This window comes from Hoplias malabaricus, chromosome 13 (genome assembly GCF_029633855.1).
Source record: "Hoplias malabaricus isolate fHopMal1 chromosome 13, fHopMal1.hap1, whole genome shotgun sequence".
In the NCBI taxonomy this organism is placed as follows: Eukaryota; Metazoa; Chordata; class Actinopteri; order Characiformes; family Erythrinidae; genus Hoplias; species Hoplias malabaricus.
This window is the reverse complement of record NC_089812.1, coordinates 20,271,246-20,290,208: the sequence shown is the minus strand read 5'-3', so window position 1 is coordinate 20,290,208 and position 18,963 is coordinate 20,271,246. Positions and strand designations below refer to the sequence as shown.

General features: G+C 45.4%; 1 protein-coding gene across 5 annotated transcripts in view; it reads left to right on the top strand.

The window, feature by feature from the left end:
• The first annotated feature begins 2,509 nt into the window (after positions 1-2,509).
• caskin1 (CASK interacting protein 1) overlaps positions 2,510-18,963 on the top strand; it is a 91,279-nt gene continuing 74,825 nt past the window's right edge. For 4 of the 5 annotated variants that reach the window (XM_066641713.1, XM_066641711.1, XM_066641710.1 and 1 more), the window contains exon 1: positions 2,510-3,180. In XM_066641713.1, coding sequence (XP_066497810.1) covers positions 3,087-3,180 — 94 coding nt within the window. In that variant the 5' untranslated portion in view covers positions 2,510-3,086. The remainder of the gene's footprint in view (positions 3,181-18,963) is intronic. The other variant, XM_066641712.1, reaches the window with a different exon arrangement.

Here is an 18,963-nt window from a genome sequence, read left to right as displayed (position 1 = left end):
AGCAATCACCCAGTCACTCACACACCTGTGGACAGTTTCAAACCCTCACCCAGTCACACACACACACAAACACACACACACACACACACACACACACAAACACACACACACACACCTGTAGACAGTTTCAAACTCTCACCCCATCACACATACACACTCACACATTTGTGGACAGTTTCAAATGCTTCCCCGATCACACACACACACACACCTGTGGACAGTTTCAAACACTCACCCGGTCACTCACACACCTGTAGACAGTTTCAAACCCTCACCCGGTCACTCACACACACACACACACCTGTGGACAGTTTCAAACACTCACCCGGTCACTCACACACCTGTAGACAGTTTCAAACCCTCACCCGGTCACTCACACACCTGTGGACAGTTTCAAGCACGCACCCAGTCACTCACACACTTGTACACAGTTTCAAGCACTCACCCAGTCACTCACACACCTGTAGACAGTTTCAAACACTCACTCAGTCACTAACACACCTGTAGACAGTTTCAAGCACTCACTCAGTCACTCACACATGTAGACAGTTTCAAGCACTCACCCAGTCACTCACACACCTGTAGACAGTTTTAAGCACTCACCCAGTCACTCACACACCAGTAGACAGTTTCAAACCCTGACCAGGTCACTCACACACCTGTGGACAGTTCAAACCCTCACCCCATCACTCACACACATGTGGGTAGTTTCAAACCCTCACCCGGGCACTCACACACCTGTAGACAGTTTCAAACCCTGACCCGGTCACTCACACGCCTGTGGACAGTTTCAAGCACTCACCCAGTCACTCACAGACCTGTAGACAGTTTCAGGCACTCACCCAGTCACTCACACACCTGTAAACAGTTTCAAATCCTCACCCGGTCACTCACACACACTCACACACCTGTAGACAGTTTCAAACCCTCACCCGGTCACTCACACACCTTTGGACAGTTTCAAGCACTCACCCAGTCACTCACACACCTGTGGACAGTTTCAAACCCTCACCCAGTCACACACACACACAAACACACACACACACACACACACACACACACAAACACACAAACACACACTCAGTCACTCACACATGTAGACAGTTTCAAGCACTCACCCAGTCACTCACACACCTGTAGACAGTTTTAAGCACTCACCCAGTCACTCACACACCTGTAGACAGTTTCAAACCCTGACCAGGTCACTCACACGCCTGTGGACAGTTTCAAGCACTCACCCACTCACCCACACACCTGTAGACAGTTTCAGCCACTCACCCAGTCACTCACACACCTGTACACAGTTTCAAATCCTCACCCGGTCACTCACACACCTGTAGATAGTTTCAAACCCTCACCCGGTCACTCACACACCTTTGGACAGTTTCAAGCACTCACCCAGTCACTCACACATGTAGACAGTTTCAAGCACTCACACACCTGTAGACAGTTTCAAACCCTCACCCGGTCACTCACACACCTGTAGACAGTTTTAAGCACTCACCCAGTCACTCACACAAGTAGACAGTTTCAAACCCTCACCCGGTCACCCACTCACTTGTAGACAGTTTCAGCCACTCACCCAGTCACTCACACACCTGTACACAGTTTCAAATCCTCACCCGGTCACTCACACACCTGTAGATAGTTTCAAACCCTCACCCGGTCACTCACACACCTTTGGACAGTTTCAAGCACTCACCCAGTCACTCACACATGTAGACAGTTTCAAGCACTCACACACCTGTAAACAGTTTCAAACCCTCACCCGGTTACTCACACACCTGTAGACAGTTTTAAGCACTCACCCAGTCACTCACACACCTGTAGATAGTTTCAAACCCTCACCCGGTCACTCACACACCTTTGGACAGTTTCAAGCACTCACCCAGTCACTCACACAAGTAGACAGTTTCAAGCACTCACACATCTGTGGACAGTTTCAAACACTCACCCAGTCACTCACACACACTCAAACACATGTGGACAATTACAAACGCTCACCCGGTCACTCACGCACTCACACACCTGTTGACAGTTTCAAACCCTCACCCGATCACTGACACACACCTGTGGAAAGGTACACACATTTATCCGGTCACAAACACACACACACACCTGTGGAAAGGTTCACACCCTCACCCAGTCACACACACCAGTGTTGTGAAAGAGTGTGTAACCAGAACAGTACAGAAGCATAGTTCTGTGTGCAGTTGTCTTTGGTGTAATATCAGTAGATCTGTTTGTTGTGTAGACCCTGTAAAGTGTTATTTAAAGGACCATGACTGTGGACATATGAAGAACACCAGCATGTATTAATTCCAGTGGTCCTGTTAGCACCCAAATGTTCAGTAGAACCATCCTTTTAGGGTCTACCTCTAAAACAGAGGGCCTTATACATGACGTAAGCAATGTTGCCCAATCAGAGCGCAGGTGGGCGTGTCTTGTCTGAAAACGGGTGGGCTCTCACACGCTGTTCACAAAAAACAAAACCCACCAGAGAGCGAGAGACCAGCTCTCTCTCTCTTTCTCTCTCACACACACACACGGCGCAGCTATGGCAGCACGCGGCGGTTCGCCACGCCTCGGCGCTACGCGAGCGGAAAAATAACAACCACAACGTTTACTGCATTCGTTTTTTTCTCTCTCCCGTTTTCGTTGTTCCGCTACTGTCAGCGAGACTCCTCGGTTTGGCGTCTGCGTTTTCGCCTCGCGCCTTCGACAACGCCGTGATTTCTGGAACAACCAGCGCACTGAAAACAGCTCGAAATTCATGCATGTGTGGGAATGATTAGGGAAACGCACGCACGCACGCGCGCGCGCATGCAGGGGATTGTGGGAGAAGCTCATTTGCATGCGGGGTCTCGAGGCTGACGGGGACCGGAGCTCACGCGGCTGTTGATTTGAGCCGGGATTTGTGGGTGCTGAGGATCTGTGAGGACCTGGTTTCGTTTGGGGGGATTTCTGTGGGCCCTGAGCATCCCGCTCCCCGGCCCTCCCCCTCCCTCTCCCTCTCCGCCCGCGCGCTCTAAGAAGATGCTGCGGATGCTGTGGGAGTGAGAGCGCCGCGCCGAAGGAGCCGAAGGATGGGGAAGGATCAGGAGCTGCTCCAGGCCGTGAAAACCGAGGACCTGCTTACGGTGCAGAAGATCCTGCAGAGACCCAAACCCGGGAAAGCGAGTAGGTGCAGCTTCGGCATCAGAGTGGGCTTTGATCTGCTCTGATCTCTACACACATGCAAAAACACACTCCCGCCCACACACACACACACACACAGTGAGAAACAGGGCAATACATAAACCGTTTATGATATTCTCTGTGACAATTCACAGTGTGTGTGTGTGAGGGGGGTGTAGTTGACGATGGTGGATTGTGTATGTATTCCAGTTTTCTGTGGTTTATTCTCACACCTACACGTATATATATATATATATATATATATATATATATATATATATATATATATATATATATACACATACATATATATATACATACATACATACACACACCCATCTGTGTCAGTGTGATCAGATTTTAATCCGGTGCAGCTCTGCACAGAGGACATATTATATTTATACATTTATATATTTACATTTGAACTGGACTCTTGGTGTTATTTATTCCCTTTCTTGTGTGTGTCTTTGTGTTGGAATATTGATGATATTCCCCTTCTGATCTCGGCTAAAGACCAGTTTGTTTTTGTAGAGTATGTACATTTATATTCACTGGACACTAATGATGTTACATTACACACACACACACACACACTATATATATATATATATATATATATATATATATATAGGATCAATATAGTCTCATCTCAAACACACACACACACACACACCCTGTACACATCTATATATATATATCTATAGCTGTCTCCTGTGTCTCTGTATCTCAGCTGTGTGTGTGTGTGTGTGTGTATGTTTGTGTGTGTATGCAGTGGATCACTGGAGATTATTCCTCTCTTGAAATAAACTGAGTCTGATCTTGGGCTCAGGATGATTTTATCCCTGTGTGTGTGTGTGTGTGTGGGTGGGTGTGTGTATGGGCAATGAACCATGGTGTAAATCATATTCTGCTTTATTTATTATTAATAATGATTACCTTCTAATAAAACATGTGTATTAACAGTACTTTAGAAGAGTCCACAGCGCATTACAGTGATCCACAGAACAAACAGCATCAACAGCAAACAGGAACACAGTAATACTGAGGAACAGAGCACACACACACACACACAGATACACACTTGCACACACATTTGCACACAAACACACTCACGCACACATACACACACACACATCCGCACACAGTGAATCATAGTTCAGGAAACTGACCAAAACATTTCTCAGCAGGTTTCATTTTGTGGCTGATTGGTTCATATATAAATGATGTAGGTGTAGACAGTGTCCTGAGAACAGAGAACACGCATGTGTGTGTGTGTGTGTGTGTGTGTGTGTGTGTTAAAACACACTGGAGCCTCATGGTTCTATCTCGCCCAGTTCTCCACAGCTGTCCGTTCTCCTTTGAGTGAGGACCTTATTTTTCTCTTTATATTTGTCTGTGGCACTTACATCTCTCACCTGGGATCAATAACACTATAATACAGGCTGTGTGTGTGTGTGTGTGTGTTTTATATAGACACTATCCAGATGTTATTAAGGCTCCTGATGTGTCCAGGTGATGTTTGTTTGATCCCGATTACAGTGTTTCTCCTGAGCTTTGATGTCCTTGTTTATGAACTGTAGCTTAAAGGAATAGTCCATCATTTTATCCATGTTATTATACAGACATTATACTGACTCTTATGGGTCTGGAGGTGTCAGAGATTGTGAACTAGAGGAGGGCGATGGTTCTGTAAGGAGGACGGTTCTGTGAGGAGGGGGATGGTTCTTTGAAAAGAGAGAGAGAGAGAGAGATAGAGAGAGAGAGAGGGAGTATTTGGGAATTTGAAGTCTTCAGCTTTGGATGGGTTAAATCATCTCCATATGTTCTCCAACATCTGCATCTCACCTGTTTCACTCAGTTCCACTCAGTTCTACCTGGTTCCACCTGTTCTTTACCACTCCACCTTCTTTAACCTCATAACAACGAGACAAACTTTGGAGTCATGGTTAGTGTGTGTTGTGCTGGTGTGAGTGGATCAGACACAGCAGTGCTGCTGGAGTTTTTAAACCCCTCAGTGTCACTGCTGGACTGAGAATAGTCAACTGGCCAAAAACATCCAGCCAACAGAGTCCTGTGTCACTGATGAAGGACTAGAGGACGACCGACACACACTGTGCAGCGACAGATGAGCTACTGTCTCTGACTTTACATCTACAAGGTGGACCAGCGAGGGAGGAGTGCCTCACAGAGTGGACAGGGAGTGGACACGGTTTAAAAACTCCAGCAGAATTGCTGTGTCTGATCCACACACAAACACACACAGTGTTCTCCTCTCAGTCTTTGTCCTGTGAGTGAGTTATCAGTGAGAACAGCTGTGTTGGGTATTAATTGTGTGTGTGTGTGTGTGTGCGCGTTTGTGTGCGTGTGTGTGTGTGCGTGTGTTCAGGATGGTGTGTGAAACAGTGTGGAGTTGCTGTTGCACTGGAAAATGACCGTAATCCATCAAACCCTCAGTGATTCAGCAGCTGATCTGAATCCTGAGTTTGTGATGTCAGAGCAGTGTCCACCTGTGGTCACTAATCATTTTAATGTTTTTAATCATTTAAACTCTGCTGTTATTGGCTGATTGTCCGCTGTTTGTTTTCTGCAGTAATTCACACTTTAATTATTTCCAAAGGGTGAATTACTCTGGCACTTTTCTTTAAAGAGCTCCTTCTTCAGGGGCCTGTATTTCCCTGCTCTGATTAACAAGGGCTGGGTTCCAATCCTTTAGGGTGCTCCCTTGTTCCATGCTCCCTACAGAGGCAGGTATAATAGGGTTAAGCACTCCCACCTGCTGCACTAAATCATTTTACTATGACTCTGCCATGTGGGGGACCCACTCTGTGGAGAATAAACTGGTTCAATCAGAGACGACAGCAGCTCGACCCTTGGACTTCTGTGGGCGTTTCATATTGAACGCAATACAGAAATAACTAATAATTGTATTCACAAATGTTTCAGAGATTTCCCATTAAAGGGGAATTATTATGAAATATATATATGTGTTCATAGCATGTGTACAGGTGTACCTGGAGCCCACGACCCCACACACTGTGAAACAAGACCCCAGTCAGTTTACTGTCCGCTGCCTAAATCAGAAAACACGGGATAAAACGAGCTGCTCTGATTCTGCTCCACTTCTGACGTTAAGTGCAGAGGCTTAGAATGGTCCTGTCCCCTCGTCTAAGTCTGTTCAATCACATCGCTGGACCTGCATTTATGTGAGAGTGCAAAGATGAAGTTAAACAGCAAAACAGACACATCGAGTGTGGAAAAATAAGAGCACTGAGTAAAAACGGAGAAAATGGAGAAGGAGAACCGAGCGAAAACCGCTAAAAACCAGAGCTTCTGCTCCTCGCTCCTCACTGCTGTGCACTCAGGGTCAGGGTGAATGGCTCATTGAGTAGCTCATTATCATTTAAAGGAACAGGCGCTGAAAGCACAGGGCTGTTTTGGCCTGTGATAGGGCCACTAAAACAATAATAATTATTATAATAATAAAGAGGCGAGTCTCTGTTCTCTGGTCTAGGGTTAGGACGGTTATTTCTGGCTCGACACGTCTCTGTCTTTTCACCAGCTGCTCATTAACATGATCTTCATGCTGCATCTCTCACTTTATAAAAGGACAGCATTCTGCTCTGACACAGAAAACAATGGCTGATCATCGAGATCATTCCACACACACACACACACACAGAGTAAATAAGCACACTCAAAGACAGAGGAGAGTGTGTGTGTGAGAGATGTATGAGGGAGAGGGAGAGAGTCTGAGAGGGAAGGAAAGAATGAGAGAGAGAAAACACACACACTGTACTACACACATTGGGATGATCGAGTTACAATACAAAAGGTAGAGAGAGAAGCAGAGGAGAAAGAGAGAGAGGGAGATGGAAATGGAAAATAGAGAGTGAGAGAGAGAAGGGGAGAGAGGGAGGAGAGAAGTAAAGAGGGAGAAACATAAACAAATGAGTAAAGGATGAGAGCATGAAAGAGATACAAGAGCAAATGGAATTATGATAGAGACGAGAGAGAAGGTAAAGAGGCCAGGAATTTGTGTGTGTATGTAAAAGAGAGAGAGAGAGACGTTAAAGTCTGTCCGGATGCTGAGCACCGCTGGGAGATGTGAGTGGTGTTCAGTAACACTGTGGGAAGGTGGGATAAAAGCATGAAGGCGGTAAAATGAGAGGTATTCCCTTTAAAGGGCCCATAATCCACATTTTTCCTGCCAAATGTTTGTGGATACCTGCTTGTCCAGCGTTTTTCTGAGGGACATTAACCCTCTGGTCAACACTTGGTATTGGGCATGGTCTTAGCCTCATGTGCAGCTGCTCTTGAGTATCCCATTTTTTAATGCTTTGCTATGAAGAAGTAGGCAGGGATAAAATGATGGGTGTTTACACACTACCTTAAGAAACAGGTATGTTAAATCACTGTATTTCTTGGTACTGTCTCTTTAACTGCAACGTTAGGGCATGTCTCCTCAGAGCAGAGGAGAAAGGGTTCTGTAACTTGGCTCCAATCCTCTCTGCTTCCTTTCTGCTCCTGTTTAAAGCTACAATCTATGATTTTGGACCTGAATCTATGTCTCCTGTTGAATTAGAGGAAGGGTGGGAGCCATCTATGATAAACTCTGGGGAGAAAAACAAATTCAGAAATTTCATCCAGTTCATCCACTCAGTCACGAAACACCAGCTATGGCTTTAAACTAGAGCTGCCTTTAAATTAGAACCAAACAAACACCACCAGGCAGTGCTCACACAGAAAGATTCTTTACAGCTTTTATGTTTTTTATGTTTCACATTCTATACATTCAGTGGTCTACATGTGAAACTCTGGCACCTTCATTCATTCTTTGATCTTCTGTAAGCACTTTATCAAGCCCACCCAAAATCACAGGCAGGAACACCCCCTAGGCATCACACACTCACCCTGTCACTCACACACTGACCCAGGCACTCACACACACTCACCCAGGCACTCACACACACTCACCCAGGCACTCACACACACTCACCCAGTCACTCACACTCTCACTGAGTCACTTACACACACTCTCATTCAGTCACACACACTCTCACCCAGTCACTCACACACTCAACTGTGGACAGATTCTCACACACACACACACCTGTGGACAGTTTCACACACTCACATAAACACACACACACACCTGTGGACAGTTTCACACACTCACACACACACCTCCCTTACTCGCCCCCTTGCTTCTCTCAGTGGTATAGTCACTGTATATGAGACTGTAAAAGGGTAAACAGTTCTTTAATAGATTTGAATCAGACCTGACAATAATAACATAAACAGGATTTATTCCACTATAGGCCCTGTGTGTGTGTGCAGGAAACCCTGAGGAAATTCCATATTTGCAAGAACGATGCATTTATAAACATCCCCCGTCCAGATTCAGAGCTGTACTCATCACAGAGCTGCAGTTCCTCCTCAGTGTTCCCTCATACGGCCTAAAGTCACCATGATCAATGCCAAGAGTCCACCAGAGGGCTGTGAGACTGTAGCCTCAACAATACACAACCTTCCTCAGTTTCACTCCCCTTTTCTGACTTTAATCTCAGAATTATTCTGAATGTTTTATCTGTATAATTTGCTCTTCCAAGTTCATAAAATTCATTTCAATAGAAGATTTGAAAATGCAAACATTAAATAGTTGCATGAAGGTTTGTGTCTTAAACTGTGCCTTGTTCACTGTTCCCTACAGTGGACCACTAGATCACTACATAGTGCACTGTTGTAAACAGCAGTGTTAGTGAAGGCAAGGCAAGGTTTATTTACAGAGCACCTTTTAAACACAACAGCAGCAATGTATTAAAGCATTTGAACATTCTTGAAGTCCTCAGAAAGGCTTTTGCATGGAGAGTAACATTTATAAACAAGATAAAAAGGAATATTGAAAGAGAGATTATATGAAAAGATATTAGTGAATGATTTGGGACACCACCTCTTTCTCTCAGCGCTCTGTTCTCTGAGCTGCGTCAGCACCTTCACCCGCCGTCTCCAACTCCAGTTCCATCTGCTCTTGGTGCATCTCTCACCAGTTACATAGCAGTTGTCACACCAAAACAATGCAATGAACTGTGGGTAGTTTTGTTACCTCTAGGGTACATCGTATGAGCTGTAACTACTGCATTGTGGGATTGTTGTAGTGCAATGTAAATTCTGCACTAGGGTTTGTATTTGTGTTCTGCAGAGAAAACATTGTTGAGAGTTTACCTCAACAGCGGCCTTGTGACACTGAAACATCGATTTTTCTGGTGGCTCTCGTTGGAGATTCCTGAAACAAAATGTCCCTGTTCCTCAGGTCAGGTCTGGACCAAACTCTGGTCCACTGTTTCTTAACGCGAATGTCATTGTACAATGTTCAACAAATATGTCTCCTGCATTAAACCCTTCATGGCGTGAACTCACACACAGCAGAGATTAAACTATTACAACAAGTATTTATTGAAAACCTGTTTTTCATAACGAACAGAAGGTGAGAACTAAAAACGGTTCATTTGAAGATGAGAACTATGACAAAATATTTTGCACTTTTTCTGAGTAAATAAAAACTAAATGATAATGTCAAAGGCTGATAAGTGACCTATAATTTCTGATTAAAAACAGAAGAATGCAAAGACGTAAAAACAGGAAAATGCTCTGTGTGTTTGCTGTTGTCAGGACAAGAGAACTGCTGGGCGAACAGCGAAAAGGAGCACACACACTATTGCAATAGGGACAGTGAACACATACCTGGAGCGGCGGGCAGCCATTGTTGGCGCCAGGGGGGCAGCTGTGTGTGTGATGTCTTGCTTAAGGGCTTCTCAGCTGTTCCTTCACCCCCGTCCCCAGTTTTCCTGCCGGCTGTGGAAATGGTACCAGCTCCTTTCCATTCACCCTGCCCCAGTGTGTGTGTATGTGTGTGTCTATATCGGATCTGATTTTCTTTTTCCTTTCTTTGTTCTTGGACACGTGAACATAACTTGGGCTGTGGATGTATTTTGACGTCCAGCAAAATCCAAAAAAAGTAAACCGGCAAACTGAAACCTGGCACGTGTTTATAGACACCACTACGAAGGGCGCAGAGTCGGACACGGCAGTGGTGAACCCGCCTGGCTAACACACTGTGTGTGTGACGTGTGTTAGAGCAGGAACGCTCGTCATCAGAAGAGTGGGAGTAACCCTGCATTGAAGTGGGGGGAATGGTTCTCTGCTGACGACTGTTTTACGACTGTGTTATAAAGAGCGCCTCGCTGGTTATTAGTGGTCATTGCCTGATGAGCTGTAATGATTTATGGCGAGGGCCTTGTGCCTGTTCCTTCGGTCCCCAGTGGTGATTAGGACAGAGGAACTTCAGCTGGAGGAACACATGGAGCTCCAGGAAAAGAGGAGAGCATTCATTAAGCAGCTCAGATACTGTGGCTTCTCTCTGCAGCTGTGTTCACTGTCAACAACTAACCATCACCAATCATCCTCATATAAGGAGCAGTGGGTGTGGCTGGATGCCCATATAAGGAGTTGTGGGTGTGGATGGATGTCCAAAGAAGGAGTTGTGGGTGTGGCTGGATGTTCATATAAAAAGTTGTGAGTTGCTGTATGTCCAAATAAGGAATTGTGGCTGTGGCTGGATGTCAATACAGGGAGTTGTAGGTGTGGCTGGATTTCCATATAAGGAGATGTGGGCTTGTCAGTATTTATATGAGACAGAAATGTACGTGGTGGTTGAAAACTGTGGTTTATCATTTATGTAGACATCTGTTTTAAAAACGTCTTAGGATTATCATAAGACCCGTGTTTAAGGACATTATTATGAACTTCTTGGTGTTTATATTAAGATCCTTCGTAGGTTTTTCCTGTTCAGTAAAGGTGACGTTCATGATTTTAATCTAAACCCCTGTGTATAAAGCTCTGAGTGTGTCTCCTCTCCATGTGCTGCTCTGCAGTCGGCTTGCGCTGGAAACTGCACTAATGTGTTTACGAAGCCCCAGTGTCTGTAAATGGGTAAAAAACAAAGTGTCTGTGTCTGGTGCGAGGCTTTCTCTCTCTCTCTCTCTGCTCATTGCAGAGAAACTCTGGATCTTTTTAGACAACAAAGAGACTCCAAACGCTGGAAAGCACCAACCGAGATGAGGATGTTGCTCTATTCCTGCTCCATAGGGGGGGTAACACTGACTTATTTTTGCTGTTACAGTTACATTACTTAAGGTGGAACTGACTCTAAATTCAGGAGTGCGTTAACTGCATGAAAGTAAACAGCGAAAGTGCTACAAATCTAAACAGCTCGAGTTACACATGAGTTTCTGTGGGAATTCAAACAGTGAATAAACACTTGCAGACAATTTACACTTCAGACACCAACAAGATACGGTTGTTTTTCTCCATCTTAGAATGTCCTGTTCGTTTGTGCCTTAGAGAACTGCAGCTCAGACCTGGAAGTCCTTATATTGGCATGATGTCCACTGTGTACTGGCCACATGGTTTCCCCGGTGCATTATGGAGCTGTCGCTGGTTCTCCTCTGTTTTTCCCTCTTTTCTCCGGTGCTGGTTTCTCTCTGCAGGATTTTTTTCTGTAGATTTAGAGGGAAATAAATTTGCTGAGTGATGGAGGGCCTGCAGTGCAGAGCTGATGGATGGATCGCACTTCAGGAAAGTGATGATGCTGCTAAAATGTGTGGGAGGAATGGAAGGAAGTGTGTGTGTCTATGTGTGTATGTGTGTGTGTGTGTGTGTGTGTGTAGAGCTGGACATTTTCCTTCCCAGGCCTCAGCAGCAGAATGCTGTGTATAATTATCAAAATTAAAAATCTAAAATGACGATGCTGTTTCTTTCTGTGTCTGTGCACTAACCTGATTAACACACACACAGCTGCAGGGGCTCAGGGTCCTGGGTGGGACCCTCTCCTCGGGTCACGGTGAGGGGTGTGGTGTGTTCTCTCTGTGTCTGTGTGGGTTTCCTCCGGGGGCTCAGTGTGAAACTGTCCACAGTGCTGGGTGAGTGTGTGATGTCCATGGTGGGTTCCTGCCCTTTTTCCAATGACTCTGGGAGAGCTCTGGACCCAGTGTGACCTGGATCAGGATGAAGAGCTTACAGAAGATCAATCAATCAATCAATAACTTAGTAAGACCTTTTTAAATGGCAGTGAGTAAAGGCAGTGGTGTTCAGATGCTGTTTATTCTGAATGTTATTTCTCAGCTCTATTTGAGTTCTCCATTCCACAGTAAATGTTGTTTTTCTGTATCATCAGATGATGTCAGTTTGAGTTTTCATTAATCCGAAAATTCAAACTGCACACTGCAGCCGTGGGTAATTAAAGAAACTTTATTTTGAACAGTGAGTTCCTCTATGCCATGTAAGTAAGTAAGTAAAATGTATTTCTAAAGCACTTTTAAAAACAACGTTTTTTGACCATTTCTGTAATGGGCTTTGTCTCACTGCACCCCCTCGTCTCCACATGACCTTAATCTCGGACCCATCCCTCTCTGGGCTGCTTTAGATCTCAGTCACCTCCCCCTGATGTGGCTTAGGACCACCCAGGACTGTCCCCAAACATGTGGCATGTCTCTCCTCTGTGCTACAGTGGACCAGTGGTGGGGCAGATTTAAATTTGATCAAAGTAGGGCAGCAATGTCAGACAGAGTGTGCGGGTCATTATACATTGAGGGTAAAATCCATATTAACACTGATGCTTAACTGGCAATATCAAACAACGTTGATACAAGCAGTCATTCTGACAGCATGTAATACACTACAGGAAGAGTAGGGAGCGATATGACACTCTAATATTCTTATGATCTTTACAGTCATTCTGACAGAGTTTAATACACTACAGGAGGAGTAGGGGGTGCTATGATTTGTTCTTGTTCTCTTTGGCCACGTGAATGTGGAGGACTCGCTCTATGGACTCCATGGTATTCTGCACCTTTGTCTAGTTTGAGTTACTCTTTAGTAAAATATGTCAACATGAGAATCACTTGAATAGTTACTTTGCTACGTTTTGGTGGTATAAATAACTGATCGCTCCTTTAAATGGACAGAGTAACACTGGCCGGGCAGAAGGCCAGGATATTACTGGGCGAATGCAAATGACAATGAAGTGTCGGATTCCCAGCACAAATGGAGGAAAGGGAGGTGGAAGAAGGCCGATGGAGCTGTTATATAAGAGCGGTAACAGTGGAGTGGGGGGGGGGGGGGGGGGTGGATACATAGCTGGATCTCTGTTTTCCTTCTGGAAAATAACCTGTAACTGCAGTGTGATCATGAACCAAACTCTCCACTTCATAAAGTGAGTAATATCTACACTCGTCCTGCTGATGGAGGAGCTGTGTGAGCTCTGAGCAGAGATAACACAGAATTGTTTATGGGTGCGGCTCTTAACAAGAATGGTGTCAAATTAAACACAGACTTTAGTGTCCTGAATGAATCTAGACAAGTATTACCTTTATAAACCACACTTTTTGCACAGTCTCTTCATACGGGAACAGGGACCGGTCAAACACCAAGTGCTGCTGCAAGGTTAGAAGTACAAGGTTTACCTGATTCAGAGGGTGTTTGTTTTTAATTTTATCTGTGGTTATGGGGTAAAGTAAATATTCTCAGATTATTTTAGTGTTTTAATCAGAGTAAAATATTTCAGTCAAGCTGCCGTTTCAGGGAAGACTCCTGAGCCTTTTACCTACTGTAAGCATATTAATCCCTTCTGAATTGACTTGTGGGGAATATTCCGTCATATCCCGTGTTGAAGGAGTATTTCACTGATTTTCTCGAGAATTGAGGAGCAGGAGGCATTAAGTGAAATATTCAGTTAAAGTACAAGGATAATCTCAGCTGCTGAACAATGCACCGCCCTCACATCCATGAAACGACCGGAAGAATCAGTGGAAAGAGATTTCTGGCAGCTGTAGAGAAGATTCATACAGCAGCTACAGGCATTGTGAATGTTTTCCTACTGTTAAATGTGTACGTTCTGAAGTAGGTGACACTCTGAGAGTTTCTGTGGGGTATGCTTTGTGGCTAAGCTACTATGTACCTGCATGTTTTCTTATAGTTATCTAGGGCAGCTCTAGCAGGGCAGAAAGTGGCATCTTTAAAGTCACCTAATGGTACTTCTGCTACTTGGTCCTAACTCTACACGACTCAAATCTACTAGTTTTTTCCACTTCTCAACCAGGTAAATCAGGTCCTGGTTCTGGAAGCGGGTTCTTGTTTAGTCGCTGTTCTTTCGTGGTTCAGAGCGAGCCGAGTAGGGACTAAACCGTGGCGTGTAAACCTTGTAGAGCGCTGATTCCCCAGAGACTCGTCACTCTGCACCACACAACGCAGATATCCAGCAAAAAACTCTCCATCTGTAAAATCTTCAGCTGCAGCAGAGATCACATTTGTTTTTATCCGACTCATGATGGCTCCTTGGATCGGTGGCCAATGAAAGAATCCAGCAAGAGCTGGACGCTGCAACAAGAAAGGATCAAACTCTACTGATCTGTCTGAACTGATGACGGAGCTATATTCAGTCCCAAACAACAACAACATGCCAATAGACCATGAGTAAACACTGCTTAACATTACCACTGCCGTTGCTGTGGTTTGCAAAGCCCACTGTTCCCCTTAGAGACGGGGTTAGAGACAACACCCAATACATTTCGGGGGACAGCTGTGGGAGTGGAAAACCAACCAGGGACCAGGACTGAAAAGCGTGTAGAGCCAAGTTGAGTTGAGTAGATACCATGCAGTGGAAAACACCATATGAAAGAGAGAGAGAGAGAGAGAAACCTTACCCTGGAGTCACAAACCTGAGGCTGGGACAGAGACAGACAGACAGATACAGAGACAGACAGTGTGATGCAGTCTGGTGTGAACTGGGTCTGAACAGAAATAGCTCAGCTGTTCTCAGTTAGTGCTCAGTGGACTCTCTGCAGAGAGAGAGGGAGATTAAGGGATGGGGAGGGGTTGGAGGTGTGTGTGTAGATACAGTGGGCGGATGCAGAAGCTCAGTAAAGTCTACCAGGATCCAGCAGGACACACAACTGCTCTTTTACTCAGAGATTACACACTGGCCCTCCTTTACCACAGCTGTGTAAACCCCAGCGCAGGATCAGAGTGCTGAACCACACACAAATTCTTTAGCATCTGATTCTGGAAGCTTTTATAGGATGTGCAGCGAGAGCAGATCTGAGCGCAGTTGTTAAATCAGCTTCAGTCCCTGAAACCAAGCTCCACCTACCAGCGCCTCATTTACATATGTATCATTTACATAAATCATGCATATATTTAAATAGAAAGAATTAATAGTTCAGAGGCTCCTGAGCCAATGGCTGCACTTGTAGGTGGAGTTTAAGGTGAAGTGGTGAGTGCACTGTGCCCCCTACTGACAAAACTGTATAGAGTTAAACTGAGGGCGGAGAGTGGAGTAAATGGAGCGTGCTGTAGAATGTAGAATGATGTGATGGAGACGTGTGACTGTGTAAACAGTGTGTTTAGAGGCTGTGGCTCCACCCACTGTGTTTAGGGTGGAGTTTGTGGGTGGGGTCAAGTGTCTTTAACTGGAACATGGAGGAGGAGCAGTGTGTGTTTATATCAGTGCACATGGAAATAAAACTCCACTTCTGGACTGGAGCCGTGTGGAGATTATTAGTGTTTAATTAGTGTGTAATGGACTTTGAAGTTTGTTTGGGGCATTTCTATTGGTCTATGGCTCCTGAAATTTTAACCCAATGTAAACAGCCACTCTCAAAATTAAATGCCATTAAAATAAAATGAAACTATATGAAGGTGGTGTGGGGCAGCGCTGGTCCGTGTACAGCGTTAGAGCTGCTCTCAGACAGCGGATCAGTAACGCTCGCCCTGCGGGAGATTTTCATTTATTTTGTTAGGGACTCTTATGTAAGCTGAGCGTCTGCTGCTGCAAGAGCTGAGCGGAAAATAAGCAGGACACATTTTTCCATGTCCTCCCTGCTTTTTTCTCCAGACCCTGGACTGTGTAAAAGCAGTGTCCACTGGAGAGGTATCTACTGTCCTTTACTTGCAGAGACTCTCCAGGCTCCTCACGTGTGGGGAACACATGTTGTTTGAGTTTCTGATTTTTCAGGGTGTATCCAAACAGCTCCACGCTGACAGCCCTCCCCCCGAACTCCTCCCCCTCGTCCTCAGACCCCTGTGGAAATTCCTCCTTCTCGTTATAAAGCCATAGTTCAGTGATAAATCGGATTTATACACGTTCTCTCCCCTCCTTTATTTCAAAATGCAGAAAGTTCCACTGACCACACAACACACACACTCCGGACTAAAGCAGCTCAAAGAGCTCAGATGTTTTGGCTGAAATGAGTGGATCAGACACAGCAGTGCCGCTGGAGTTTTTAACCCTGTGTTCACTCTGTGAGACACTCCTCCCTCGTTGGTCCACCTTGTAGATATAAAGTCAGAGACAGTAGCTCAGCTGTCGCTGCACAGTGTGTGACGGCCTTCCTCTAGTCCTTCATCAGTGACACAGGACGCTGTTGGCTGGATGTTTTTGGTTGGTGGACTATTCTCAGTCCAGCAGTGATACTGAGGGGTTTAGAAACTCCAGCAGCACTGCTGTGTCTGATCCACGTTCACCAGCACAACACACCAACACATCAGTGTCACTGCAGCGCTGAGAATGATCCACTACCATATCACACCTGCTCTGTGGGAGTCCTGAGTGCTGAAGAACGGGGGAAGGGGGCTAACAAAGTGTGCAGATCAACAGATGGACTACATTGTGTAAGGGCAGAACTACAGAGGGACCGGAGTGGACAGTGGAGCTGAGAGAGTGGACAGTGGGTGTAGAAACAGGGTAATTTCAATGTTATGGTTTTGATGATAACACACAGTGATTAGTGAGAGAATAAATGATGTCTGCAGGTAAATTACTTTATAGATGAATAACCAAATGATCTAATTTGTTTTAAAGATGTGTACACTACATAAAACTAAACACTGTCCACCTCAAATGCCTTTGATCTGAAAAACTTTCAGTGGTCCGCAGCTAGCTCTCCTGCTCTCTGGATATTTATAGATAACAGTGTTGTACAGTGTCAGTAAACCCAGAATAAAGAGAGAGAGTGTGTGTTTGTGTGTGAGAGAGAGAGGGAGGATTCCCTGTTGAGAATAAAGAGTTTCTGTTAGTTCAGAGGGGGATTTCCTCCAGGTTCAGAGATCAGAGTTCTGTCGGAGGTTAAATTCACACCCGTCATCATGGCAACTGCAGATATCCCGTTGCCACAGCAACTACATGATATCCTGCATATGCGCGGCCTTTGTGTTTTGTGTAAAAGTAGTGACAAAATTTGATGAGTACTGCTCACAGTGAGCAGCCATTTGAAAACATTCAGACACAGTGTTGCATTAAAACTATAAAAACTTTGTGCTCAGGGTAGTGTTACTTTGGTCTGGGAAAATCTGGTAAGAGAATCTAGGGAATCTGTGGGCTGTGGTGGGACTCTGAGGCTGTACACAGTGTGTAAGAGCTACACATGGGTGTTCTAGGGAGTTCAGATAGTATATAGAATCTAGGGAGAGTCTGGAGAGTTTAGATAGTGTATAGAATCTAGGGAGAGTCTGGAGAGACTAGGTAGTGTGTTGAATCTAGGGGGAGTCTGTGGAATTTAGATAGTGTATAGAATCTAGTGGGAGTCCAGAGAGACTAAAGACCCCCACAAAACGGTTTGTGGTTTGTGGAAGAGCAAGAGTCGAGACGAGTCATGTAGGGACCCTGCCGTGGAAAATTGTCAGTAGCTGTGTGTGTTACTGGTATGTGTTACCTTTGTGTGTTAGCCGTGTGTGTTAGCTGTGTGTGTTAGCGGTGTGCGTTAGCTGTGTGCGTTAGCTGTGTGTGTTAGCTGTGTGTGTTAGTGAGTGGGCAGATGGTGCCACGACTCAGAGACTGTAAAACTGGCACAGACTCAGCACCAGAGGCAGGAGGAGATAAAAGCTGCCCAAATGTGTGGGGCAGGGGGCAGGAGGAAATAAAAGCTGCCCTGGCGTGAGCTGTGGGATGTTGTGGCCTCCACCCAGCGCTCAGAGAAACTCAGATCTGTTCGGTCCGTTAATCTCAGAGGACTCTCTCTGCAGCTGGAGCTCAGGGTGTGTTTATGTCTGTGGTTCCGTTCGGTTCCATTGTTCTGGACCAACACCTTTACCAACACAATGGTAAAAGTCCTGACTGCTCCTTAAATGCTCAGCTGTGATGCTCGGCTGTACAGCTGCGTGTGTTACGAGTCATGCACTGATGTTCACCTGTGTGTGTGTGTGTGTGTGTGTGTGTGTGTGTGTGTGAGAGAGAGAGAGAGAGAGAGAGAGAGAGATACGGCAACAGTGATACACTCAGAGAGACAGCTTTACACTGCCTTTATATACCCCCCCCCCCCTCTCTCTCTCTCTCTCTGTGAGTCATACTCCAGGTCTAAATCACTGAACAGTTTTCCTCGGGCGAGCAGATGCTATATCACACTGCATCAGCCTCACACACACACACACACACACACTTATCTATTACATACACACACACGTACACACACACCTACAGTACACGCATATACACAAAGAAGTCAAGTTCTGTGGAATGTGTCGTGTCCATATAAGGAGTTCAAGGGTCTGTATTTCTCTGTGAGAGTGTGACGGAGGGGAGGTGGCAGAATGCCTGTGTGCAATAGTTTATTGTGTTTAAGTATGATATCGTAGTCAGGACAGACTCGGGTCGGACCCACAGGCTGCGTCCAGAATCAGGCTCTACACACTGTGCACTTGTTTGTGAGGGTAGTACACACTATTCTCATGTTGCAC